This window comes from Stomoxys calcitrans, chromosome 3 (genome assembly GCF_963082655.1).
Source record: "Stomoxys calcitrans chromosome 3, idStoCalc2.1, whole genome shotgun sequence".
In the NCBI taxonomy this organism is placed as follows: domain Eukaryota; kingdom Metazoa; phylum Arthropoda; class Insecta; order Diptera; family Muscidae; genus Stomoxys; species Stomoxys calcitrans.
In genome coordinates, this window is record NC_081554.1 from 125974444 (window position 1) to 126001773 (window position 27330).

Genomic DNA, 27330 nt, shown 5'->3' on the forward strand with positions numbered 1-27330 from the left:
GTATGGTTAAGATTAGATATAGCTGTCATATTTACTGATCTCCCAATTTAAGTTCTTTATTACTCCATTTCGCTGATATTTGACATAGTGGGCAGTATTTGGCATTTGTGTTCAATATGGCCCAGATCGGTCTATATTTCAGATATAGCTGCGACATAGACCAATCTCTCTATTTAAGGCCTTGGACCTATAAAGGGAGCATTTCACTATAATTGGCAAAGTGGGCCCTTCTTCTAAGCTCTTCGACATTTCTGCCTATATAGTACAGATCGGTCTATATTTGGATAAAGCTGCCATATGCAGATGCCGATCTCCTGATTTAAGTTCTTAGGCCCATAAAAGATGCATTTTTTAAACGACTAAGTTGGTAAAAAGAGTTGGGTTATACCCTTAAATAGCCTTCCTGAATATGGTGAAGATGGAACTATATTTAGATATAGCTGCTATAGGCTCATAAATGAAAAATGTGGTTAAAATGTATTCATGTGGTGGGCATGAAAAGTTCGGCCTGGCCGAACTTAATATTGGTTTGCCCAACAAGTAATTGCGGATTTTTTAAAAGAAAGTAAATGCATTTTTAATAAAACTTAAAATGAACTTTAATCAAATATACTTTTTTTACACTTTTTTTCTAAAGCAAGCTAAAAGTAACAGCTGATAACTGACAGAAGAAAGAATGCAATTACAGAGTCACAAGCTGTGAAAAAATTTGTAAACGCCGACTATATGAAAAATCCGCAACTACTTTTTGGGCAACCCAATATATTTTTACTTGTTTTACATGGCAACGTACCTCACAATTGTTATCAGCATTTAGAGGGCATAACCATCGCTGACAATTTTTGCTGATGTTGACGCCAGGATTCGAACCCAGCGATCAGCATCATAGGCGGGCATGCCATCCTTTGTGCTAGTGGCCTCCGAATAATTTCACTTAAAACCAATATTCTAATAATCGGGCAATATACCTGGATGAAGGATTGTGACGGGCAGGTTGTATCGGAATGACAAAATCATTATATTTGTGGTTGTGGGTGTAAAAGACCAACCGAAATGGACCATTGACTTAATGTAGAACTTCTACATATTATCATGCCATACGAAATGCTGTGCCTTAGACCCAGTGTTAAGTGTGCAAAGCTTTTGTGATTTATTTGTGTTTATTTTGCCATTTTTCGTTGTTGCTTGTGATACCTCTGTTATTGTTGTTTGTGCAGTGTTGGTAACACGTTGTTGCCATTAACTTTAACAGAAAAATCTGTTGCTGGTTTTCTAGTCGGTGTGGATAGGTGCATGTGTGTGTGTTAGTGTGAGTGAAGTTGGAGTAGGTGTTGCTATACCAGTACTAGTTGGGATGTTGTGCGAACATTTTCTGGTGTTTCGATGCGTATGAGCAACTCAAGCGTACACATCCTTCGCAGACACTATGTACGAATGCATATATTAGTGCGAGTGCTTGTGTTGTATGTGTTTCTATGAACATTTGTACATATTTGCACTTTAACACATTATAACCCTGTTGATTCGCTCTCTCTCTCTCTCTCTTTTCCTTTCTTTCTTCCCTTTATGCATTACCGACCCCCTGCAACATGCTCTACAAATTATTTCCTGTGCCTGAATGTGGCGCCATCAGCATTGCTGACATTTTCAGCAACCGCAACAAACATCTAAAACAGAAACCACTTCTACGTTCAGAATTTAGTATTGATGCGGCACATGAGCTGGCTCGTTTCATTTATGATAATGTCCAAATACCAGTGACAACAGAAGCAACAGCAACAGTAACAGAGACACCAGCAACAGCAAGGCTGACAAAGGCAACCACGTCGACAACGTCATCACTAAATGATGGCGAAAGTCCTGATGTCAACGTTTATCATGGGGCAACTGCCAACAACAAGGTGAGGAGTAATAGTGATATAACAGCCACGGCAGGTCACACAGGAGGCCACATTCACACAAGGACCTCCACTACTGATATCCATTCTGTGGCACACGACAATGCTTCCACCATGAATGTTGACACCATCAAGAATAATAATAAGCAGGGTGGGTCACACTCTGATTTCCGGCATCCTAATGAAATCATTGATGGTGGGGACTCGAAATCATCATCATCGTCGTCAGCAACAACTCAGACAAAAGCAAAGAAAATAATTTTGAAGAAAGCTTCATATATATGTCCGGAGGCCACATGGGAGCATGGTCATACAAAGAAAAAAGTTAAAGCATGTGCCATGTATGCAACACAAGAAGCCACTGCGTCAGCATTATCATCACCACTGTCGTGTGTAAGTACAATCCGTGATTGGAATTATGTTTGCTTTCAATGCAGAAATTGAGACTGCTTCAATAACTTTTCCAAATTGATTAAAAAAGGCAAAAACTGGCAACTTATACAGGTATAGATTTCATACTACATCGTAAACTTAATATAACACAACTGTTATAAATACTAAGGAAAGAAATCAAACATATAACAATGCATTATATTCGGTCGCCACAATGGATAGTCAACTTCTTCCTATAGGAAGGAACTGTAAGGGCATAATTTGAGGATATTCCAAAGTTCACATGCAAAATATTAAATTTAGATAACAGTAACACAGGACAACAATTGTATAGGTGTTTAAGAAGTGAAATCGTAGGACTGGTTTATACTGGAGCTATACCAGGATGTGAATCAATCAATTTTGGCACAAATCGGGTAATCGGTTCGGACCATACGTGGGTTGTTGTTAGAATTCTACACTCTCATTGGTATGTGGCTACAAGCATGCTAACAGTGCAGTGATTTCACTTTAACGGCTTTTAATGTGGTGAAGTTGGAGTTCATACTTGGCGCTCGGGTGGACATCAGAGACCTCCTCTTTTGGTGAATAGAGTTTATACTATGCTGAAGGGCCAGATTAAAAACACATCACTAGCGGAGGGGTCGATTAGGAAGACTGTGACTAAAGCCTGGGACTTTTGCAAACCCTGATAGTCTTTCTCATGACTCGAATTCGTTTCCTTTATCTTTTAACAGATCTCGACTCCTTATGAGCATATGTCAGAGATTTTAGCGCCGCCTGTTTTCCCATGTATATCGTGACATTCCGACCTTCAACATTACAAAGACCTTCTACAAAAAAAAAAAACCAAATTCCTAACTCCTTACAACTCAATAAAGACCCAACCCTGAAGCCCCTCATCCACCTTCGAACCATTTGTGTATACCAAAAATTCAGAGCCCGTATCCGCAGCCCCTTGCAGCATCCAAGAAAGCCACGATCCAAATCATTTCCGCAATGAGAAATTATATCCACACTTTTTGGATTTGTGTGTATTATCAATGGGACACTGAGGACTTTCGATAGGGAAAAGGTAAAAGTTATTGCCTACGGGGATGACGTAGCCATCAAAGTATACTAGGGGAGTCTTACCTCGCTGACCGTTTGGATGTCATTTTCCCGAAAAGTGATCTCTAGGCTAGGGGTACCCCGCCCTTTCTGACACCTACTGCTTACACTGATGGGTCTAATTAAAATGAATTTTTCGGAATCAGGTATCATATAGGCTTTTGAACGGGTGCATCGTATTTCAGGCAGAGGTCTTCGCGGTCGTGTTAGAACTGGGGCGATGTCGATGTGTGAGCGGTGCCCGATTAGACTGTCATAACATAATTGGACAGTAAAGCGGCCCTGGGTACTCAGAAATAGGGTCATGTGTAGTAGAGACTGTTTAGAATATGCAAAGAGCTTCCCGGAATCATGTGAAAGGCTGTATGGCTCTTCTGGGTCCCGCACCTTCAAGGAGTAACGGGCATGGAAGCGGTCGACGAGCTGTCCACGAATGGTTCGCTGATTAACTCTTATCGAGATATGGAGTCAGAGATCCCTAATTTGTGCAAGCTTCTAGTGTAGGGTGGACGCTTCTATGATGATCTTGCGAATAAGGCGAGGACTGACTGTGTGTATTGCAGGGTTGCATGTTCGAGTATTTCTTACAACAGGGCGCTGCATATCCTGGGAAGGAGGAAGCATGACTGCTGATAAGAGTCTTGGCTGGTCGCTGCAACATCGGGTCATTGACGTACCGCTGGACGCAGGGGAGCCAGACTCCTGCAGGGTGTGCGATGACGTCACCCGTCAATTATAAAAAGAAGACACAGTGCCATGTGTGTATACCTCTTTTGGTGGTTGGATTCCTTCCAAGCCTTTGTTTCCCTTGTCTTTCTAGACTTCTGTATAAGCCTGAATTGGCAGACTGGTCCATACTCTGGACCGTTTCTGGTTGCGCACTTTTTTTTTGTCTTGTGCGTTGGCTTCATTTTTCTGTCCTTTTTGCTGTATTTTACCTTGCAGTGGTGTAAAAAGAAGATATATAGTTCTCTTCTTCTTTTAGGGCGAGCACATTGGTTACCCCTCCAAATACAGGCGACGTTTGTGAGGTGTATAGAAGCCATGTAAAAACTTCTCCCTAAAGAGATGTCGCACTGCGGCACGCCGTTCGAACTCGACTATCAAAAGGAGGTCTCTTATCATTGAGCTTAAACTTAAATCGGACTGCACTCATTTATATCAGAAAAGTTCATTAATGGAATGTTCATGGGCAAATTAGCAACCGGGCATGTGGGTCGACATGCCCGGTTGGAGGTTTATGTGTGGGATGACTCTCAGTTTAGGACTCTACTCCCAAAGACCTCTCATTTTAGTCCCATATGCCCAGATCGAATCACATGTCAGTTTGGAAATTATGGAGATGGGGGCTTCCCCAGTATCTTGATTCCAAACTTTTACTCGTATATCAGATTTATGTTTTTGGGGCAAAAACTAATTTTGTTTCACTCGACCCAACCATTCCGCAAATTTAGTGTTTTTTTTTTTTAATTTGGATAAAGAGGAAGGAGTCCTGGCAAAAAGACCGAACAGGGGCAAACTTCTCACATATCAATGAGTGCAGTCCAATTCTAGTTTAAGCTCAATGATAAGGGACCTCCTTTTTATAGCCGAGTCCGGACGGCGTACCGCAGTGCGACACCCCTTTTGAGGAGTAGCTTTTACATGGCATAGTACAAATGTCGCCAGCATTAGCAGGGAATAACCACCGCTGAAAATTTTATGATGGTCTCCCAGGATTTGAACCCAGGCACATCTATACGGACAGTAAAAAGGCCATAAGGGCAATAACAATCAGGACGGTAAAATCACGAACACTCTTGGAATATAAGAAGGAGTTTAGCGCCAACTGAGGGGAAGTACGAAGGCTGTCAGTAGAGCTTTTGGTATTATAACAGGACACAAAGGACTACGAGCTCACTTATGCAAAGTCGGTGCGGCAAGTGACAGCATGTGTAGGGCATGTGGGGAGGATGATGAGACGTTGGAGCATTTCCTATGTTATTGCCCGTCTTTCGCCGCTAATAGATACCTTGTTAGTTTTTAGAGCGCACAACAAGCTGATTACTGGCTTAGGTTTATGTTCATAGTGGCAATCGTAGGACTGGGCGGATTAAATTTTTTTTTGCAGTTTAATGGTAATCCAAATACACCAATTTCTAAAACTAATTTGGAGAAACATCAACTAGGAGAACTCCCCTCTCCCGGCACGGGACAGCAGTGAGCATTCGCGGACAATCAGCGGTATCGAGCGGAGAGTCTTAGTGTGAGGCCGGGCAGCACAGGCTCTTGCACAAATACTGAGTTCCTATTATGCTCGATATGACAAGGCGAGTTATTGTCGCCTTTAAATATCCAATGACCACCATGTTCCCGCGACGATCGGTCCTTTGGACCGGAACAAGCTTGCTCACCTGCATTAGCTTGAGGATCGCCATATCCACATATTCAAAATTAGAAGTGTGTCGTATGGTTTCATAGAACGTAGCAAATTTAAACAGTTAATTAAAGTATGGTAAATTTTTTACATTTATTAATAAGTTTGATATCTTTTTGTCTCCATAAAACACATATTCTAGCAGATAAACAAACATTCTTTTCTGAAATTTTCAATGGATAGAGGCTAAAAAAGGACATTCATTGAGTCGGACTTCTGGTGGGTGCTTGTTCGGTCTCAAGAAATCTAATAAAATTGCATGTAAATACCGAAAATTGGTGCACCCAAAAAAATTAGTCTGCTGAAATCAGCAAACACTGTCCGCTGATATTAAATTAAAAATGTTTAAATTTTGAATGAATCAGTTAAAATTTTTTTTAACTTGAAAACAACAATTGATTCAAATTTGATTCAAAATTTAAACATTAAAAATGTTTAAATTTTGAATGAATCAGTTAAAAATTTTTTTTTTTTTAACTTAAAAACAACAATTGAGGCATTTGCTCGATATTAATAAAAAAAATTGACAATTTAATGCATATATTTTTCTTCCAAAGCCCAAATATAAAAGTAGAAGCTATTTTGCCTGCTGTTATTGAAATTCGATCAGAAATTAGCAAATTGTACAAAATTAAAAAAAAAAAATTAACGTATATACTTGTAAAATTGCTGTTTTTACTAACAAATTTCTATGAGTGTGGTATAAGTTTCCATTTCATACCGTGTTTCCTAAACTGTACGAATTGGTCTGAAGATTTCGATAAGCTGCAACGTTTTATGCAGTGCTCCAAAGGCGAATCATATTGCATTTTAAGAGATTTTAATGCCAGAGTGAGAAGCGCACAAGAGCTAATTTATTAGGTCAATAGATATGAAAATTGAACCCAAAGATAGGCAGATGCTCAGTATTTTGGAGGAAATAGGCGGAATAATTTTGAACGGTCGAGTGAATGGGGATATGGGCGGCGAGAGAACGTTTTGCGGGGTAATGGGAAGTTCTACTATCGACTATTGTTTGTTCATTTATTATTATCTGATTTCCGCATTCTAAGCAAATCATTCTCTGATCGTATGCCCCTTTCGATATCTTTTTGTTCATCTATGATTGACAACAATAAGCAACTGACTTTACCGCTGAAATTACCTTGGATTCCAAGCAATTTTGACAAGTATGTCTCGAATCTAGTTTCACTTGCGGGGCTGGACTATTTATATTTGGAGTAAAGTATACAGGAGAAGTTGCACAATTGTATCGATAAAATTTACTCGCTGCCGGTATGAATTGTAATGTGAAATATTTATATATCCAAAGAACAAATGGTTTGATGCAAAGGATGAGAGATATAGGATGAAGATGTTTTCGAAATTTAATAAGAACAGAGTTACGGGGCTGGACGCAGATAGGATGACTTATTAAGAATACAGATCGAGGTAAAGGAGACATTATAACGGGAAAAACGTGTTGTTGAGGATCGCAATACACAGAGACTTAACAGTGTCAATAAAAGCAATGAATGGTGGAAGATTTCTAATTCACTCAATAAACGTTTACCAAGTTTAGCCACTAATCATTCCATAACAGACTTCCGAGATTTCTTTTCATCGCTGCTGACTAACGTGTCCTTGAACTGGGTCATCGCCTGGTGTGGGGGATATAATGCTCAACCTTGGCTTGACTCACCTTTCGAACTTAGAGAGCTTATCCTTGTTCTTTACAACGAAATCCAATAAAGCCCCAGGAAACGATAAAATCAGTTATGAATTTAAAAAAAAATCCCCAACGTCGTTTCTAAATGAGATTCTGCTTCAGTTTAGTCAAATGCTATTCCCACATCTTTTCTTAATTCTATATTGGTACCGTTGTTCATAAAGCGTGATGCGAACATATTAGTATCAAATTAAAGAGGGCTGTCGCTACTAGACACAATCTATAATTTGTTCAGCGGGATATTACTTAATCGGATAAAGAGCTGGCTACAGGCTGGTTTCCGTAAAGGATATTCCACTTTAAAATTGTCTTTCTTTCTTTGCAGATTTCTCTGCAGTTTTCGACAAGATCTCGCGTAATCTTTTATTTTTTAAACTGAGCAGCACTGGTTTATCGACCAAAGTGGTCAGTGTATTACGGAGTTTATATGAGTGTACGACTACACACTCTCTGAACCTTTTTATGTCATTGAGTCCAGTTTTATTTTCTTTGTACTTGAGCGACTTGCCGGAATGTTTGCCATGGAGCATCTGTCGGTGGAACGATGTTAAAGGTTTTATTGTATGCGGACGATATCAGATTCACCAGTCGAGCTACCGAGTATGATAGATGTTCTCCTTCCTTACTGCAGCTTATGGGGTCTGGAAATCAATCTCAGTAAATCAAAGATAATGATATTTAGGAAAGGTCTTAGAATTGGGAGAGACACGAAATGGAAGTACGGAGAACAGAGTATTTAACTTGTAAATGAGTATAAGTACCTAGGTGTTAACAGAACATTTAACCTAACCGTCTAGAATCGAAACTCGCTTTAGAAAAAAAGGCTATCAATGCAGACTGGCTGAGCTATGTCTATAATCCGAAGATAAATCTTTCGAATAAGGTGCAGATATTTAACTCTGCTGCCAATTTGTACTGTTTTACGGTACATAGATTTGGACTTTTCAACATTTGAGAAGTTGCTATTAAATAAGATGTTATTTTTACCAAAGAATACTCCGAATTACATGCTCCACTTGGAGACAAGCATTCCTTCGCTGTGTAAAGGTACTCTCCATCTGCATTTGTGCTACATTAGGAAGGGTTTTGCCCTTGACGTTGGTAGATTACCACGTCTACTTGCAGAAAAGACTGTGCGACTGGGTGCTTTTTGGTATTCACATTGGTGGACATTGTGTCAGCAAATTGCCATCCCTTGAGAGATGGAGATGGGACCTATAGTCTCTACATACTTTTATCCTGGAGTCATTAAAATCATTGGAATATGATGATTTTGTTAGGAGTGCGATGGTAGCTAGATTTCATGACATGTATTCTATTATGCAATATGATATGCCGCCCTAAGACTTTTTTTGTTGGAACGATCATGAAAGCCAGAGATGGTTTACTAAGTTAAATGCTCGTTCTTTTCGCACCGACAATATTGACGTTTGCATACTTTGTAATCTACATGAAATGGAAAATACATACAATTTTCTTGGGAGATGCCGAATATTTTCATTCTATCGAGTGCATTATTTCGCGAAAAATGTCTATTTAAAACTACCGAAGTTTGTGAAATTTTGAACAACATTGGTCAATGTCGTGTAAAACAATATTATATATAACAAGTAAAAGCGTGCTAAGTTCGGCCGTGCCGAATCTCATATACCCTCCACCATGGATCGCATTTGTCGAGCTCTTGCCACGGTATCTCTTTCTAGGCAAACAAAGGATAAAAGAAAATAATTGCTATGTTATTGGACCAATATCAAATAATGGTTCATTTCGGGCCATAATTGAACTGAATATTGGAGACCATAGTAGAAGTCTTTGTGTAAAATTTCAGCCAAATCTAGTAAGAATTACGCACTTAGGGCTCAAGAAGTAAAATAGGGAGATCGATTTATAGGAGAGCTGTATTAAGCTATAAACCGATTCATGCCATAATCCGTTGTACAAAATTTCAGTCAAATCGGGTAATACTTGCGCCCTTTGAGGCTCAAGAAGTCAAGATCCCATATTGCTTTATATGGCAACTATATCAGGTTATGGACCGATTTTAACTATTCTTAGCACAGTTGTTGAAAGTTATAACAAAACACCTCATGCAATATTTCAGCCAAATCGGATAAGAATTTCTCCCTGTAGAGGTTCAAGAAGTCAAGACGCCAGATAGGTTTATATGACAGCAATATCAGCTTATGGACCGATTTCAACCATACTCAATTTGGGTCTTTAAGGGCATATTTACCTAACATGTCAATGTGAGGCGCAAATGAAGGTTATTGGTGAATAAAGCACGAAATTGTTATTCATATTCAGGAGCAATTTTCTGGGGGTCTACACCTTTTCCAAAATACCCCATATACAGCAATTATTTACTGACCATAGCAATATGGGGCTCAAATAAAGGTATTTGGGAGTAGAATACGAATCTGATATCCAAATGTGGGACCATGTATTTGGAGCACCGCTCCTTCCCCAAAAAACCCCTCAAATGAAAGGCAATTGAGATTAGAAAACGGATTCGATTACAAATTTTGGGGGACGTCTCATCCTATAAACTCTCCTTAAAACAATGGCAATATGTAGTTTAAATAAATGGTATTTGAGAGAAGAACACGATCCTGATAGTTTTTTCAGGGCCAAGTGTCGGGGGACCAGCTCACCCCCAAAAACACTCCTAATGTCACAAATACAGATCACTTTTAATTACCGAATATGGGTGAGAAAAAAAAATCTTGTTTTTTTTTTAATCTTTAATATTCAAATAGATTATTGCTGCCAATCAGACACACAACAAATTATGTTTTGTCTTATTATGATTTATTATAATAAAATTAAGATTAAGTATATCTTCTTATATATAAAAATCAATTTGTGTTTGTCTCTCAAAAACGGTTGAATCAATTACTTTGAAAATTTTCGCAGATTGTGTAGGTTGGTCTGGAAGGAAACATAGGCTTTATAATATTTTGATATTGAAAGGGGTTAGATCCTCGCCCTTATCCAAAAAGTACTGCCCAAAAATAAAAGTGAATCAATCGAAACAATGTGGGACTCAAATGAAACGTATTCAGAAATGGACTACAAATTTCATATTTTAAATTGGGTCCAAGTAACTGGGGGGCCGCATCACCTCCAAATACCCCCAAATGGGCGTATAAGTTGACCATGGCTATATGAGACTCAAATGAAAGGTATTTGGGAGTAGATTACGAATATGATATTAAAATCCGCGTTCAAGTCTAGGTGGCGCTTTTCCTCCTCGAAATATGTCAAATAGGTTAATGACCCATTATGACAATATGGGACTCAAATGAAAGGTACTTGAGAGTAGAAAACAAATTTGATATCCAATTTTGACATATGGGACTCAAATGAATAGTACTTGGGAGTAGAAAACAAATTTGATATCCAATTTTGGAGCCAAGTGTTAGGGGGTACGCCCTAAATCACCCCATGAATTGAACTTCATTTCCCCCTACGGCAATATGGAGTCCAAGTCCGAGTGGAACACGAATTTGATATCCAAATTTGAGTCGAAATGTCTGAGGTGCCTTCCCTCCTGTATGGGTATATAGACCAATCATGACAATATAGAGCTCAAACAAATGGTGCTTGAGAGAAAACAAGTAAAAGCGTACTAAGTTCGGCCGGGCCGAATCTTATATACCCTCCACCATGGATCGCATTTGTCGAGTTCTTTTCCCGGCATCTCTTCTTAGGCAAAAAAAAGGATATAAGAAAAGATTTGGTCTGATATTAGAGCGATATCAAGATATGGTCCAGTTTAGACCACAATTAAATTATATGTTGGAGACCTGCGTCAGCCAATTCGAATAAGAATTTGCCCCCTTTGGGGACTCAAGAAGTAAAATAGAGATATCGATTTATATGGGAGCTGTATCGAGCTATAGACCGATTCAGACCATAATAAACACGAATGTTGATGGTCATGAGAGAATCCGTCGTACAAAATTTCAGGCAAATATGGCGGTTTATATGGCAGCTATATCAGGTTATGGACCGATGTGAGCCATACTAGGCACAGTTGTTGGATATCATAACAAAACACGTCATGAAAAATTTCATTCCAATCGGATAAGAATTGCGACTCTAGAGGCTCAAGAAGTCAAGATCCAAGATCGGTTTATATGGCAGCTATATCAAAACATGGACCGATATGGCCCATCTACAATACCAACCGACCTACACTAATAAGAAGTATTTGTGCAAAATTTAAAGCGGCTAGCTTTACTCCTTCGGAAGTTAGCGTGCTTTCGACAGACAGACGGACGGACGGACATGGCTAGATCGACATAAAATGTTGCGACGATCAGGAATATATATACTTTATGGGGTCTCAGACGAATATTTCGAGAAGTTACAAACAGAATGACGAAATTCGTATACCCCCCATCCTATGGTGGAGGGTATAAAAACGAATTTAATATCCAATTGAAGAGCCATGTGGTTTGGGAGCCGTCCCACCCCAAAACACCTCCCTAATCGGATATGGCATGGTACCTCGCAAATGTCGCCAGCATTGAGAGGGGATAACCACCGCTTCAAATTTTTCCGATGTTCTCGCCAGGATTCGAACGCAGGCGTTCAGCGTCATAGGCGGATATAGGCTATAGTGGCACGAATTCGATATTCACATTCTGGGCGAAGTGTCCCAACCCTAAAAAGACATTAAAGAGTTATTGAGGCGCAACGGCGCCGGCCCGGTTCAGCTAGTCCTTTATATTATCAAATGAATCATCATACATAAATACATATTCAAAAGTGCCTACAACACAACAACAACAACTCCCCTTCTCAAAAATCATCCAAGCGGACTTATAAGCCAAGTGGAAAATATGGGTCTCTGACTAAAGGCTTTGAGAATATAGCTCCAATGTGATATAGAAAACAGAGTGCTATCCCACCACTCAAAGGGAACATGCGTACTTTACGTACAAAATTAGCAACTATTCGGGAATCGGTTTTTATGGGAACTATGTACATCAGTTTCTAGAAAGATTTGGATTAAACTTGTAGCGGTGAAAGAGGTAAAAGTGGAAGTCAAGAAAAACACACCACATATAAAATTTAAGCCAGTTTATAATTTTTCACCCGGTCGTTTTTAAAATTATCATTACTTCGAGGTGTAACAGAGGGTATGGCAATGTTTGTTTTTATGGTGGAGTTTATAAACGTCGCAAATACTTGAAAAAGCATCAAAAAACTAATAATAGCGATGCATGATTTAATATGACCAACCCCTCTCTAATATTTTCATGCGCTCCAGCACATGATATACCAATTTTGGGGTATGCTTATTTCGTCATTCCGTTTGGAACACATCGAAATATAGCTGCCAAATAAATCGATCCTGGATCTTGAGCTTCTAGAGGGCGAAATTCTTATCCGATTTGGCTTAAATTTTGCACGAAGTATTTTATTGTAACTTCCAATACCTGTGCCAAGTGTGATCCAAATCGGCTCATAATATGATATGGCTACCATATAAACCGGTCACGGATCTTGATTTCTTGAGCCTCTAGAGTGCGCAAATATTATTCGATTCGGCTGAAAAAGTGCATGAAAAGTTTTGTTTTAACTTCCAACAACTGTTCTATGCAAATTTGCATATTTTGCCCATGAACATTCCGCTAAGGAACAGGGGCAAACTTCTCACATATCAATGAGTGCAGTCCGACTCAAGTTTAAGCTCAATGATAAGGGACCTCCTTTTTACAGGCGAGTCCGAACGGCATGCCGCAGTGCGACACCTCTTTGGAGAGGAGTTTTACAAGGCTTAGTACCTCACAAATGTTGGGGAAACCACCGCTGAAAATTTTTTCTGATGATCTAGCCAAGATTCGAACCCAGGCGTTCAGCGTCATAGGCGGACACGCTAACCTCTGCGCTACGGTGGCCTCCAACAACTGTTCTATATATAGTTCAAATCTGTCCATTCCCTGATATAGCTCGGATCTCGGATCTTGACTTCTGAAACCACAAGAGGGCGGAATTATTACCCGATTTGGCTGAAATTTAGCTTTAATTGAAGTGTTTTGTTATAACTTCCAACAACTATGCCAAGTGTGGTCTAAATTGGTTCATAACCTGATATAGCTTCCATATAAACCGATCTCCAGATTCTACTTCGTTATTTGGCTGAAATTTAGCCAAACACCAATGAATTCTCCTTTGGTCTCTGTCTTATTCAAGACAGTAACAGTTAATTTCTATACGTAACATAATTTTGAACACTCTTTACATATAATCTCAGCCTACACTATTGCGTTTTGTATGAACGTCCAAAAAGTATTTTAGATATCCCATTGTCATAAGGGAAATCAATTAAACGACTTTGATACCACTCTACTATACATATGTACTTTTTAGATTCCTGTTAAACGTGACCATATATATTTTGCTGTTAAGACATGCTCCAAATACCATAAGGAACGTTTGCCTATCATCAAGAGTACATGGGCTCCTTATGCCAAACACATTAAATTTTTTAGTGATATTGAAGGTAAGAAGTTTTGCTCCGCCCATTATTTAAGAGAACTTGAAACATTTGAATGTAAAGGGTGATTTTTTTGAGGTTAGGATTTTCATGCATTAGTATTTGACAGATCACGTGGGATTTCAGACATGGTGTCAAAGAGAGAGATGCTCAGTATGCTTTGACATTTCATCATGAATAGACTTACTAACGAGCAACGCTTGCAAATCATTGAATTTTATTACCAAAATCAGTGTTCGGTTCGAAATGTGTTCAAATTTTGACAAATTTTGTTCAGCGATGAGGCTCATTTCTGGTTGAATGGCTACGTAAATAAGCAGAATTGCCGCATTTGGAGTGAAGAGCAACCAGAAGCCGTTCAAGAACTGCCCATGCATCCCGAAAAATGCACTGTTTGGTGTGGTTTGTACGCTGGTGGAATCATTGGACCGTATTTTTTCAAAGATGCTGTTGGACGCAACGTTACGGTGAATGAACACATTTCGAACCGAACACTGATTTTGGTAATAAAATTCAATGATTTGCAAGCGTTGCTCGTTAGTAAGTCTATTCATGATGAAATGTCAAAGCATACTGAGCATCTTTCTCTTTGACACCATGTCTGAAATCCCACGTGATCTGTCAAATACTAATGCATGAAAATCCTAACCTCAAAAAAATCACCCTTTACATTGCTTAGCTTACTGTGCGAGGTATGATATACCTATCTATCAATGTTAATGAACTCCATATTGTCTGCCTGTTTTTCTAACTTAGATAACACGATACCAACAATCAACACAGGTGTGACAAATGTTGAAATGGGCCATTGTGCTAAAACAATTCAAATTTTAAAATTGGCGCTGAGGGATATTGAAGCTCAAAGCAGTGATGACGACAACAACTACATCTTCAATTCGAACAATCATTTCCATCACCATCTCAATCAAATTGAACAAAAGGATCGTAAAATTCAATGGCTGGTTCTTAGCGATGATGATACGATATTAAGGTAATTTAATTGAATAAGGATTCTGTTGGGAGAAGCATGAACATATTTTTTTTATTCTTTTTTCCACAAATTTTAATGACTTGGTGAATCTGTGCCTGGGGCATTGGGAATGTGAATAACATATTCAGTACTTGTCCATTCATTATTTCCAATTCAGTTTAAGTCTGAGAAGAGTTAAAATTAACACATCCATTTTCAATTAAAATTCCAATTTGTATCATGGAGGATTAAGCGAATTTGCTTCATTGATTTCGATATGGATTTGCTCATGGAAAGAGTCAGCGTATAAGCATCATATTTGTGGCTTTATTTCACATCTGAATTTTTTTTCTGCTCCTGTTTTTTTGTAGTCTGGTTTTCCTTTTTAGATAAGTCTCATATTTTATATAGGTTAAGTTGTTGGCATCGACGATGATGGCGAAAATTTTTATTTGATTGTGGGTGGCAACAAGTTTTCCCTTTACTTTTTGGTCAAATTGTTTTTGCTGGGTAGATAATCATGATGTTACTGTGGTTTGGAACAACAATGGAAGCTATTGCATTCCAAGAAAAGGTAAGATATTCTCTAAAGTAAGGTAAGCGGACTGGTGGTAGAGGTGTCAGATTGGTTTACCTGGCGTATATGGGTGGATAATGAAGTTCCGGAGGCTTTGGGATGTCATTAAAAGAATATAAATTTAAAAATGGTATATGGTAGATTCAAGAAACATACAGTGGAATAGAGTCGATAAAACTAGAAAAAATTATGCAATTTGATATTATTTGTAAAATTTCAAGCCCCTAGGTTAAAACCTCGGCATTTCGAAAATTTGTTTGGGCTGCCAAATCTTCATATGTGGTCCGATTTCCAAAATTCTTTTTTTGTTCAATAGTGTAGTGAATCTCAGAGGAATGACTGTGAAAATTAAATGAATGAATGTGTAACCACATAATTAGGGGAGAAATTCAATTTTTCTGAAAACGAAAATTCTAAGACAAAAACGAATGGAGTTATCCTAATCATTTCTCGGAAGTTTTGCAGATAAAAGTACCCTTAAAACACCAATAATAAATACTGCTTGAAACTTTTCACAGAAACATCTATAACGTCCATTTCGGACAAAGATAGATACCCAATCGGCATTTTCTAGTAATTTTTCTGCGGAGGCTAAAAAAAATGTGGATATTTTAAAGCAATTTTTTTTCAAAAAGACCATTCATCGAAAGGTGACTTAGTGATGTTGAAAACCAAGCAACTGTTCTGATTGGTTTACACTCGGCTTATCTTGGTCTTCCTCCATCTCAAATGTGGACAGAAGCCTCCCCACGGTGTCATCTGGGTAGTTGCCTTTAACATCCTTAAAGGTAGTGAGCTAAAATGTGCCACGTGTAAACCTGTATAAAGAAATTACAACGAAAACACGATGAAGATAAAAAAAGACACACTGAAAATTGTTATAAAATTGGTACTTTATTCCCAAAACGGAAATGAAGTTCAGTTAACGGGATGCTTTAAGGCGTACCCCGAAACACTTGGCTCCAAAATTGACGTATCTTTAGGAGGAAAAACGCCACCTAGACTTGAACGCAAAATTTTAATGTCATATTCGTAATCTACTCCCTTATACCTTTAATTTGAATCCCATATAGCCATGGTCGGCTTATATGCCCATTTGGGGGTATTTGGGGGTGGGCGACTTCTCCTTACTCCTTTAAGCTAATGCTTTATGCCATATTTGTAATCTTCTGACTAATTCTTTTCATTTGAGTCCCATATTGACATGAACTACGAATATATCTTTTGGAGTTTTGGGATGGTCGGGCCCGCTGGGTACTTGCACCAAAATGGTAATACCATTTTCGTTTTAAGTCTCAAATACCTTTTATTTGATACTCTTATTGTGTCTATCGGATCACTTTCGGATATGGGTGGGGTTTTTGGGGTAAGGAGGAGGGTTCGCCTCCACCCAATATCTAAAAATTATATTGGGTGACCCCCTATACTTCGACGTGTTGTATCTAGATTTTTTATATAAAAGATGTGGCTTTTCGTGAAAGTTATAAGGCTTGACACATTTTTCCGTTTCGGACTTGTATGATTTAAAAAAAGAAAAAGTAAAAATTTTTTCAAAAAAATATAATTTGAAAGAGGATTGTGCGGGAACTTTTTATACCCTCCGTTTGTAACACCTCGAAATATGCGTCTAAGACCCCATAAGGTATATATATTCATCATACGTATCCAATATACGTGTCTTAATCGGTCTATAGCCTGATACAGCTCCCATACAAAGCGATCTCCAGATTATGAGGCGCAATTCTTATCCGAATGGACTGATATATTACCCAATGACTTCTACTATGGTCTTCAACATGCATAGCATAACAATTCTTATCTATTATTCTTTGTTTACCTAAAAAGGGATTCCGCGCGAAGAAATCAACAAATGCGATGCTTGGCGGAGGGTATATAAGATTTGGCCCCGGGGAACTTAGCACGCTCTTACTTGTTTAATATTCAAAAAGAATAAACGCTATTTTAGTCAAAAATAAAACGCACCCAGCTGGGCGACTGGGTCCTTCGAGCCAGGCGGTGCCCATTGTGAACAAACCGGGATCTACACTAGAAACTCCTGGACACAATGCTGGTCAATTTCATGCTTTGAGATGGGGGAGCAGCGGCAACATAATGATTGACGGAATCCATTGGCAGGATCTCCGTTTTCTGCCAAACCAACTGTATAAAATTTTGAACCCATGTTACAGCATTAAGAAAATATCTTTGAATTTACTGAATTTTTATTGACTCTTAAACTGAGTTATCAGTTTTATGGCACTATATGGCACGGAGGCCATCGTAGCCCAGAGGTTAGCATGTCCGCCTATGACGCTGAACGCCTGCGTTCGAATCCTGGCGAGACCATCAGAAAAAATTTTCAACGGTGGTTTTCCCCTCCTAATGCTGGCAACATTTGTGAGGTACTATGCCATGTAAAACTTCTCTCGAAAGAGGTGTCGCACTGCGGCACGCCGTTCGGACTCGGCTATTAAAAGGAGGCCCCTTATCATTGAGCTTAAAACTTGAATCGGACTGCACTCATTGATATGTGAGAAGTTTGCCCCTGTTCCTTAGTGGAATGTTCATGGGCAAAATTTGCTATTTGCAATATGACCACTTTTTCCTCTAAAATGGATGCGTTCTCAATCGTAGCTTTTGACCTTATTCTTTGCACAGCAAAAATAAGAAAATTCCTACATTGACAGACTCACTCGTAAATATACAGTTCACTTACGGAAGGAGCACTCAGATACTTCATACAATTTCTTTTTTAAATGATGATCGAGGGCAAAGTTTCAACAATTTCAAATACCATCGATGGTATGTGTACATACCACCTATTTATAATTGGTTTGGAGGTATTCTCGCCACTACTGCATTAGCGTATACTTAGCATATCCTTCTTATCTGTTAACTAATTGTCATCCTCATCTCTAGAGAAGTGTGCCTTTACCAAAGCCATAAGTCTGATTTCAGTCTATAATTCAACTTTCACTTTATTCTTTTTATACCCACCACCGAAGGATGGGGGTATATTCATTTTGTCATTCCGTTTGCAATACATCGAAATATCCATTTCCGAACCTATAAAGTATATATATTCTTGATCAGCGATCTAGACATGTCCGTCCGTCTGTCCGTCTGTCTGTTGAAATCACGCTACAGTCTTTAAAAATAGAGATATTGAGGTGAAACTTTGCACAGACTCTTTTTTTGTCCATAAGCAGGTTAAGTTCGAAGATGGGCTATATCGGACTATATCTTGATATAGCCCCAATATAGACCGATCAGCCGATTAAGGGTCTTACGCCCATAAAAGCCACATTTATCATCCGATTTTGCTGAAATTTGGGACAGTGAGTTGTGCTAGGCCCTTCGACATCCTTAGGCTCATAAAAGCCACATTTATTATCCGATTTTGCTGAAATTTGGGGAAATGAGTTGTGTTAGGCCCTTCGACATCCTTCGTCAATTTATCTCAGATCGGTCTAGATTTGGATATAGCTGCCATATAGACCGATCTGCCGATTTAGGGTCTTAGACCCATAAAAGCCACATTTATTATCCGATTTTGCTGAATTTTGGGACAGTGAGTTGTGTTAGGCACTTCGACATCCTTCGTCAATTTGACCCAGATCGGTCCAGATTTGGACGTAGCTGCCATATAGACCGATCTCTCGATTTAGGTTTTGGGGCTATAAAAGGCGCATTTATTGTCCGATATCGCTGAAATTTGAGACAGTGAGTTGTCTTAGACCCCTCGACGTCTTTCTTCAATTTGGCCCTGATCGGTTCAGATTTGAACATAGCTGCCATATAGAATGATCTCTCGGTTTTAGGGTTTGGGGCCATAAAAGGCGCATTTATTGTCCGTAGTGTTAGGCTCTTCGACATTTTTCTGCAATTTGGACCAAATCGGTCCAGATTTGGATATAGCTGCCATGTAGACCGATATCTCGATTTAAAGTCTTGGCCCCATAAAAGGCGCATTTATAATCCGATTTCATTGAAATTTGACGCAGTGGCAAATATTAGGCTTTTCGAAGTCCGTGTCGTATATATAAAAAGACCAATATTTTGTTATACACAATTGAACAATGACTTATACTTATCAGTATTTGGTCCAAATCGGAACATATTTCGATATAACTGCTGTGCGACATAAGGTATGCAATTTTCACCGGATTTTGATGAAAGGTGGTTTACATATAAACCCGAGGTGGTGGGTATCCAAAGTTCGGCCCGGCCGAACTTAATGCCTCTTTTTTACTTGTTATTTTTATATCCTCCACCATAGGATGGGGGTACACTAATTTCGTCATTCTGTTTGTAACTCCTCGAAATATTCGTTTCAGACCCGATAAAGTATATATATTCTTGATCGTCATGACATTTTATGCCGACATGACATTTTTATGTCTGTCTGTCGAAAACACGCTAACTTTCGAAGGAATAAAGCGAGCCGCTTTGAAATTTTTCACAAATAGGTCGGTTGGATTGTAAATGGGTCATATCGGTCCATGTTTTGATATAGCTGCCATATAAACCGATCTTGGGTCTTGACTTCTTCAGCCGCTATAGGGGGCAATTTTTATCCGATTTAACTGAAATTTTGCACGATGTGTTTTGTTATGATTTTCAACAACTTTGCTTTGTATGGTTGAAATCGGTTCATAACCTGATATAGCTGCCATATATACCGATCTTGAATCTTGACTTCTTGATCTACTAGAGGACACAATTCTTACCCGATTTGGCTGAAATTTTGTATGAGGTGTTTTGTTATGATTTCCAACGGTTGTGGCAAGTATGGCGAAATCGGTGCATAACCTGATATACCTGTCATATAAACCGATCTGGGGTCTTGACTTCTTGAGCCTTTAGAAGGCGCAAATCCTATCCGATTTTGCTGAAATTTTGCATGACGTGTTTCGTTATGACTTTCAACAACTGCGCAAAGTATGATTCAAATCGTTCCATAACCTGATATAGCTGCCTTATAATCCGATCAGGGTTGACTTGACTTAATGAGCCTCTATAGGGCGCAATTATTATTTGATTTGGGTGAAATTTTGTACAACGGCTTCTCCCATGATCTTCAATATACGTGTCAAATATGGTTTGAATCGGTCTATAGCCTAATACAGTTCCCCTATAAAATAATCTCCCTATTTTACTTTTTGAGCCCCTAAAGGGCGCAATTCTTATTCGATTTGGCTGAAATGACTACTACTATGGTCTCCAATATTCATTCCATTACGATCAGAATCGGACAATAACTTGATGTAGCTCCAATAGCATAGCAATTCTTTTCGGTTATCCATCCCTTTCCTTTTCCTAAAAAGAGACACCGGGAAAAGAACTCGACAAATGCGAACCATTGTGGAGGGTATATAAGATTCAGCCCGGCCGAACTTAGCACGCTTTTAATGTTCTTTTCCCAACGGAATATGTCTTTCTCCGTGACCTTTGCTCCCGATATCACTCCGTTACCCTTCATGTTGCCATTGAAGTGTGTCCTTATACGTGTTTTTTTATAAATACGCTCATAGGCGTGCGCAGTGCTCCTTGCGACTTTTAAGTAATGAATGCTCTATGAACCATTTAGAGAATTTTTATTAACAATAAAGTAAATCAAATAATCCATAATATCCACACCTTTTTTTTACCCACCACCGAAGGGTGGGAGTATATTCATTTTGCCATTCCGTTTGCAACACATCGAAATACCCATTTCCGACCCTATAAAGTATATATATTCTTGATCAGCGTAAAAATCTAAGACGATCTAGCCATGTCCGTCCGTCTGTCTGTTCAAATCACGCTACAGTCTTTAAAAATAGAGATATTGAGCTGAAACTTTGCACAGATTCTTTTTTTTTTTGTCCATAAGCTAAGTTTGAAGATGAGCTATATCGGACTATATCTTGATATAGCCCCTATATAGACCGATCCACCGATTTAGGGTCTCAGGCCCATAAAAGCCACATTTATTGCCCGATTTTGCTGAAATTTGGGACAGTGAGTTGTTTTAAGCCCTTCGACACCCTTCTTCAATTTGGCCCAGATCGGTTCAGATTTGGATATAGCTGCCACATAGACCGATCTCTCGATTTCAGGCTTTGGGCCCATGAAAGGTGAATTTATTGTCCGATGTCGCCGAAATTTGAAACAGTGAGTTAAGTTAAGCCCCTCGATATATTTCTGCAATTTGGCCTAGATCGGTCCAGATTTGGATATAGCTGCCATATAGACCGTTATCTCGATTTAAAGGCTTGGCCCCATAAAAGGCCGATTTCACTGAAATTTTACACAGTGACTTATGTCAGGCTTTTCGACATTCGTGTCGTATATGGTTCAGATCGGTTTATTTTTAGATATAGCTACTAAAAATACCAATATTTTGTTATACAAAATTGAACAGTGACTAGTATTTGGTCCAAATCGGATGTATTTCGATGTATCTGCCATGGGGCATAAGGTATGCATTTTTCACCGGATTTAGACGAAAGGTGGTTTACATATATACCCGAGGTGGTGGGTATCCAAAGTTCGGCCCGGCCGAACTTAACGCCTTTCTACTTGTTTAAAGAGTTATGGTATTTACATTTTTATACCCTCCACCATAGAATGGGGGTATACTAATTTCGTCATTCTGTTTGCAACTACTCGAAATATTCGTCTGAGACCCCATAAAGTATATATATATATTATTGATCGTCGCGACATTTTATGTCGATCTAGCCATGTCCGTCCGTCTGTCCGTTCGTCCGTCCGTCTGTCTGTCGAAAGCATCTTCCGAAGGAGTAAAGCTAGCCGCTTGAAATTTTGAACAAATACTTCTTATTAGTGCAGGTCAGTTGATATTGTAAATGGGCCATATCGGTCCATGTTTTGATATAGCTGCCATATAAACCGATCATGGGTCTTGACTTCTAGAGCCTCTAGAGTCCGCAATTCTTATCCGATTGGAATGAAATTTTGCACGACGTGTTTTGTTATGATATACAACCACTGTGCCAAGTATGGTTTGAATCGGTCCATAACCTGATATAGCTGCCATATAAACCGATCTTGACTTTTTGAGCCTCTATAGGGCGCAATTCCTACCCGATTTGGCTGAAATTTTGTACGACGGATCCTCTCTTGACCATCAACATACGTGTTTATTATGGTCTGAATTGGCATATAGCCCGATACAGCTCTCATTTAAATCGATCCCTCTATTTTACTTCTTGAGCCCCCAAAGCGCTCAATTCTTATTCGAATTGGCTGACATTTTACACAGGTCTCCAACATATAATTTAATTGTGGTCCAAAACAGACCATATCTTGATATCGCTCTAATAGCAGAGCAAATCTTTTCTTTTATCCTTTTTTGCCTAAGAAGAGATGCCGGGAAAAGAACTCGACAAATGCAATCCATGGTGGAGGGTATATAAGATTCGGACGGCCGAACTTAGCACGCTTTTACTTGTTTTAAATAATTTATACTTTCACACTACTGTGGTGGACTCATTGAATAGAGAATCCTCCATCGAAATCAGTTCGCTCATTGTGGGCACAATTTTGCATATACAAACACATTGTCGTTCACCACCTCATTATGCATGCCACAAATAAAAATTCCCTGCTCTTCCGTCTTGGTGGTGACTTTTTTTGTATTTGTGTTAATGTGCCACTTCTGTCTTCCTGTTTTTTCATTGCTTTTTTTCGCTTTTTTACCCTTATAGTGTTTCAGGTGTTTGCCAAGTACTTGGCTGTTACAATTCAATGGATGAAATCTATCTGGGCGAACGCTATGGTTATCGCCTGTATGCTCCCGATGGCTTCAACTACATCACTGGGGGTGGTGGCATTGCATTGTCGGTGCCGGCGCTTCAATTGATTGTGCAGCACTGTAGCTGTCCTTCACCCTCGGCGCCCGACGATATGATTTTGGGTTCCTGTTTGCACACACTTCAGTTGAAAGCACTTCATTCATCGCGTTTCCATCAAGTAGGATACTTTAATTTTATTTACTCGCCAAGAGTGATACATAAAAACAACTTGACTTTATATGTGGGCCATGTGTCATTAATGTTTGTTTGCTTTTTCGTCTCCCTCTACCACTGCTATACTCACAGGCTCGCCCTAACGATTACCCAGCTGAACGCTTGGAACAGGAAGCACCCGTCTCATTTCACAAATTCTGGCAATTGGATCCAAATGAGATTTACCGGCAGTGGTTTTTCGATGCCGACGATCGCATGCTGTTGATGGATGCCAAGGATGTGGAGTCGGAGAAAGAAGTGCCGCAACCACCACCTGAGGAAAATCTCAGCTATTACCATAAAAGTCGTAACCTATTGGCCAAGCCAGAGGAGATAAACTTTAATGAATTTGTACCTGTATCATTGATTGCCACGCTGCATCATTCGAAAGAGAGACATGTCGATCTGTAAAGTTGCCTATGTTTAAGTGCTTTATGTAATCATTGAAAACTGTAAATAAATTATAGATATATAGAAAATTGTAATACATAAAATACAAAATAGAATCAATTTTTATTGAAGCAGATAATTAGGTGAGTACGCATCAATCACTATAAAACACAATCGAATTTCGGGATATTTAAGCGTTAGAGTGCTATTCACTATTAATTTGAATGTGCCAAATTTCATAACATAATTACTCTAAGTTTGAGGCAATTTGATTTCTGTAAAAAAAAGTCATGTCTGCTGATATCTCCCAATTTCAACATGTTTCAAGATGATTCAATGACAGACAACTTGGTACTTAATCTAAAAGATACATCAGAACATGAACCCGGTAAGAACCCGCGAGTCTAGCTCTCACCAGCAAACCTTCAAGCGGACACATTGCATTGGGGTTGAGCTTTTTTGTTTGTTCCCGCGGTAATCCCATCCGCAAAGGTGCAGTATGCTGAAGAGGAAAGAATGGACATTCCAAGCACTGCTACGGAAGCTGGAAAAACAATCAGATCTCCCGAAGAGCATGACACCGCTAAAACAATGAAAAAGGAAAAGAGCTCCCCGCTTTCAAATATTCTGAAAAGACCAAGCCAGATTTCTCTCCATGGAGACGCTAGACAGGATCCTGCGCAGGTAGACATAGTCGGAATAGGATCGAAGGAAGCGCCCATGGTCCCTGAGATTTCATGAACTGTGACTTCCAAAGGACGAACTGTGACTTCCAAAAGGACGCCACAGCCACAACGGAAGGGGAAGATGGTCGCTGAAAAATGTAAGAAAGCACAGCAGAGACGAGCTGAAGCGTGCAGTTCTGTGTGTTGGGAATTACCAAGTTTCGGTTACAAGTTTGGCTAAGATTAAAGGCTGGAGCAAGGATGTCCTTTTCAAGATTGTGAAGACAATGATAGGCAAAGATCATTATATTGAGACCTCCGGCAGTGCAGGGATGGGAGACTCCGTACAGCCTAACGAAAAGGACCCGATGATGTTAGTATAGGCAAAGATCCTTATATTGAATCATCAGGTAGTGACAGGAAACTCAATGCAGCCGAAGTCTGTCCTTCTCCCTTGTCGACAACTGCTATCACCAAACTGTCCCTAGAGACATTAGTAAAGGTTCTTGGACCCATCTTACAATTGGTCGCCCTTGTTATTTTAGGTATGGGATGACCTCCAGGTGACTGCAACCTTTTGGTTGACTACGGTGCAGTTTCCGAATCTAGACGTGTAGTCTTTGGGGTAGCCTGAGCAGCGAATTCCCGAGCCCAAATAAAGGGCGTCGCTCTCCCTATTATTGAGAATTTTAGGATCATTTGCACCAAGCCTGTCAATACAATAATTCCAAACTCTTTAAGAGTTGTTGGTTTGCCGGGAAAGACCGATGTCCTAGGCAAATTATAGGCATGCGAAGAAAGAATAGATTCGACCTTGTGCTTAGGACTCGAACCAGGTGTTTTCGTCAAAAGCCCCTGCTGACCAGTCGCCTGTTGGCTAGTGGAGCCTGGAGCAGCCGCCCCATCAGTCGAGGTCTCAGTAGCAGTGAACATGCTAAGGCCTGATAGTCTTTGGAGTCCATTCTAAGCCTACTCCCGGGCTCTATATCTGCCGCTCCACTGTCAACAGGTGCAGATCATCAACCGCCTAATAAATACCTTTATCGCAGCTATCCTTGAGTGACTTAAAGGTTTATTACGAGTTGCAGGAAAACTCTTGCGGAGTGAAAAAACAAAACGTCTGCTCCACTCAACGGTTCAAACAAGAATCCAATATACATAGGCATGACCTCTGTAGTCAGAACTTTTGTTTTTATTGATCTAGGACCCTATAAAGTATATATATTCTTGATCGTCTCGACATCCTGAGTCGATCTAGGCATGTCCGACCGTCCGTCAGTCGAAATCACGATAGCGGCCGAACACGTACAGCTAGCCGCTTAAAATTTTGCAGCGATACTTAATATTTATGTGGACTAAGAATTCCGGCATTTAAACTTCTCAAGGGTACAGGAAATGGAAGACACAGAGCCTGTATTCTTGCAAAGAGCAGTCCAAAGTCTCATTACTGGCTGGCATATATAGGATATGGCACACGATTCAGGGATGCCGCCTTCAGACCTTAAGTCGCTGGTTGAAGCCGCTTCTGTAGGGAAGAAAAGCCGCATTATACGAAGTGATGCTAATGCACATCACCAGATATGGGGAAGTTCGGATGTCAACGAAAGGGGTGAGCTGTTTATTGAATATATTTAAAATTGCAATCTGGCGATTTGTAACAAAGGGGAAAAACCGACCTTTATTACCAAGAACAGGCAGGAGGTACTAGATATTACCTATGTATCGGAAGATATAAGTAGAAGAATATGCGACTGGGAAATGTTGGATGACCACAGCTACTCTGATCATTGTTATATTAGTTTCAGCCTTGGAGAAAATACTGAAATAGTGGTCCCTCGTCTAAACAGAAGAAAGGCCGATCTGGTTAAATTTCGTTAAAAATTCTGCACGCCTATCCCTTCTAGACCAGAAAAGGAAATGGAAACTACGGAGGATATAGACATAGTGGTCAAGCGGATCACGAAGGCCCTGAATGACTCGCTTGTGTCAGCATGCCCCAGTGCCAAGCCAAGGGGCAAACAGCGACCACCATGTTGGACCCCAGAGCTGGTTGCTCTAAGGAAGGACTGCAGAAAACTCTTCAACAGAGCAAAAGCCACAAGAGCACCACACTATTGGGACTTCTATATGGCTGAGCTTGCGAGACTAGGAACTACCCTGCACATTCCAGGGATACTGGTATGCTTCTAGCGTAATATAAGCTAAGTTTTCAGGAACAGGACAACGAATGATAGATGGTCACAAAGGAGGCTCTGAGCATTCCACAACTATGTGGCCTAGACTTGAAGAGGTCTACTGCTTTGCTGTCATTAGCTAGAACAGACGTCTCAGTCATTGTGTCCGTCATGACAGGTCACTGTCTAATCGGAAAACATGCTGAAAGACTGAAAGTTGCCAGCAACGACTTTTGCAGAAGCTGTGGGGACATTGAAGAAGAAGAGACAAACAGTGTCTCGCACTAGCAGTTAGAAGGAGTTTCACTTTAAGTTCTCATTTCATTAAGAACCTGTCTGATTTAGCGGATGTGAACATTCGCAAGTTGATGGGCTTCTTAAAGCGATCTGGAGGGTTCAACGGTAGGAACTAGAAGGCATCTTCCTTCTTCTATTTCTGTGTTATCACAATGGACGAAAACGTCTAAGTGAGTCTGACTAACCTAATATTTATTTAGGTCGTCGGG

At 39.6% G+C, this 27330-nt stretch overlaps 1 protein-coding gene across 5 annotated transcripts in view; it reads left to right on the forward strand.

The window, feature by feature from the left end:
• LOC106092614 (beta-1,3-glucosyltransferase) overlaps positions 1-24075 on the forward strand; it is a 59322-nt gene extending 35247 nt beyond the window's left edge. For all 5 annotated transcript variants that reach the window (XM_013259512.2, XM_013259513.2, XM_013259514.2 and 2 more), the window contains exons 5-9: positions 1634-2291; positions 13907-14039; positions 14790-15024; positions 23296-23560; positions 23689-24075. In XM_013259512.2, the coding sequence (XP_013114966.2) occupies positions 1634-2291; positions 13907-14039; positions 14790-15024; positions 23296-23560; positions 23689-24006 (1609 nt within the window). In that variant the 3' untranslated portion in view covers positions 24007-24075. The remainder of the gene's footprint in view (positions 1-1633; positions 2292-13906; positions 14040-14789; positions 15025-23295; positions 23561-23688) is intronic.
• The last annotated feature ends 3255 nt before the right edge of the window (positions 24076-27330 follow it).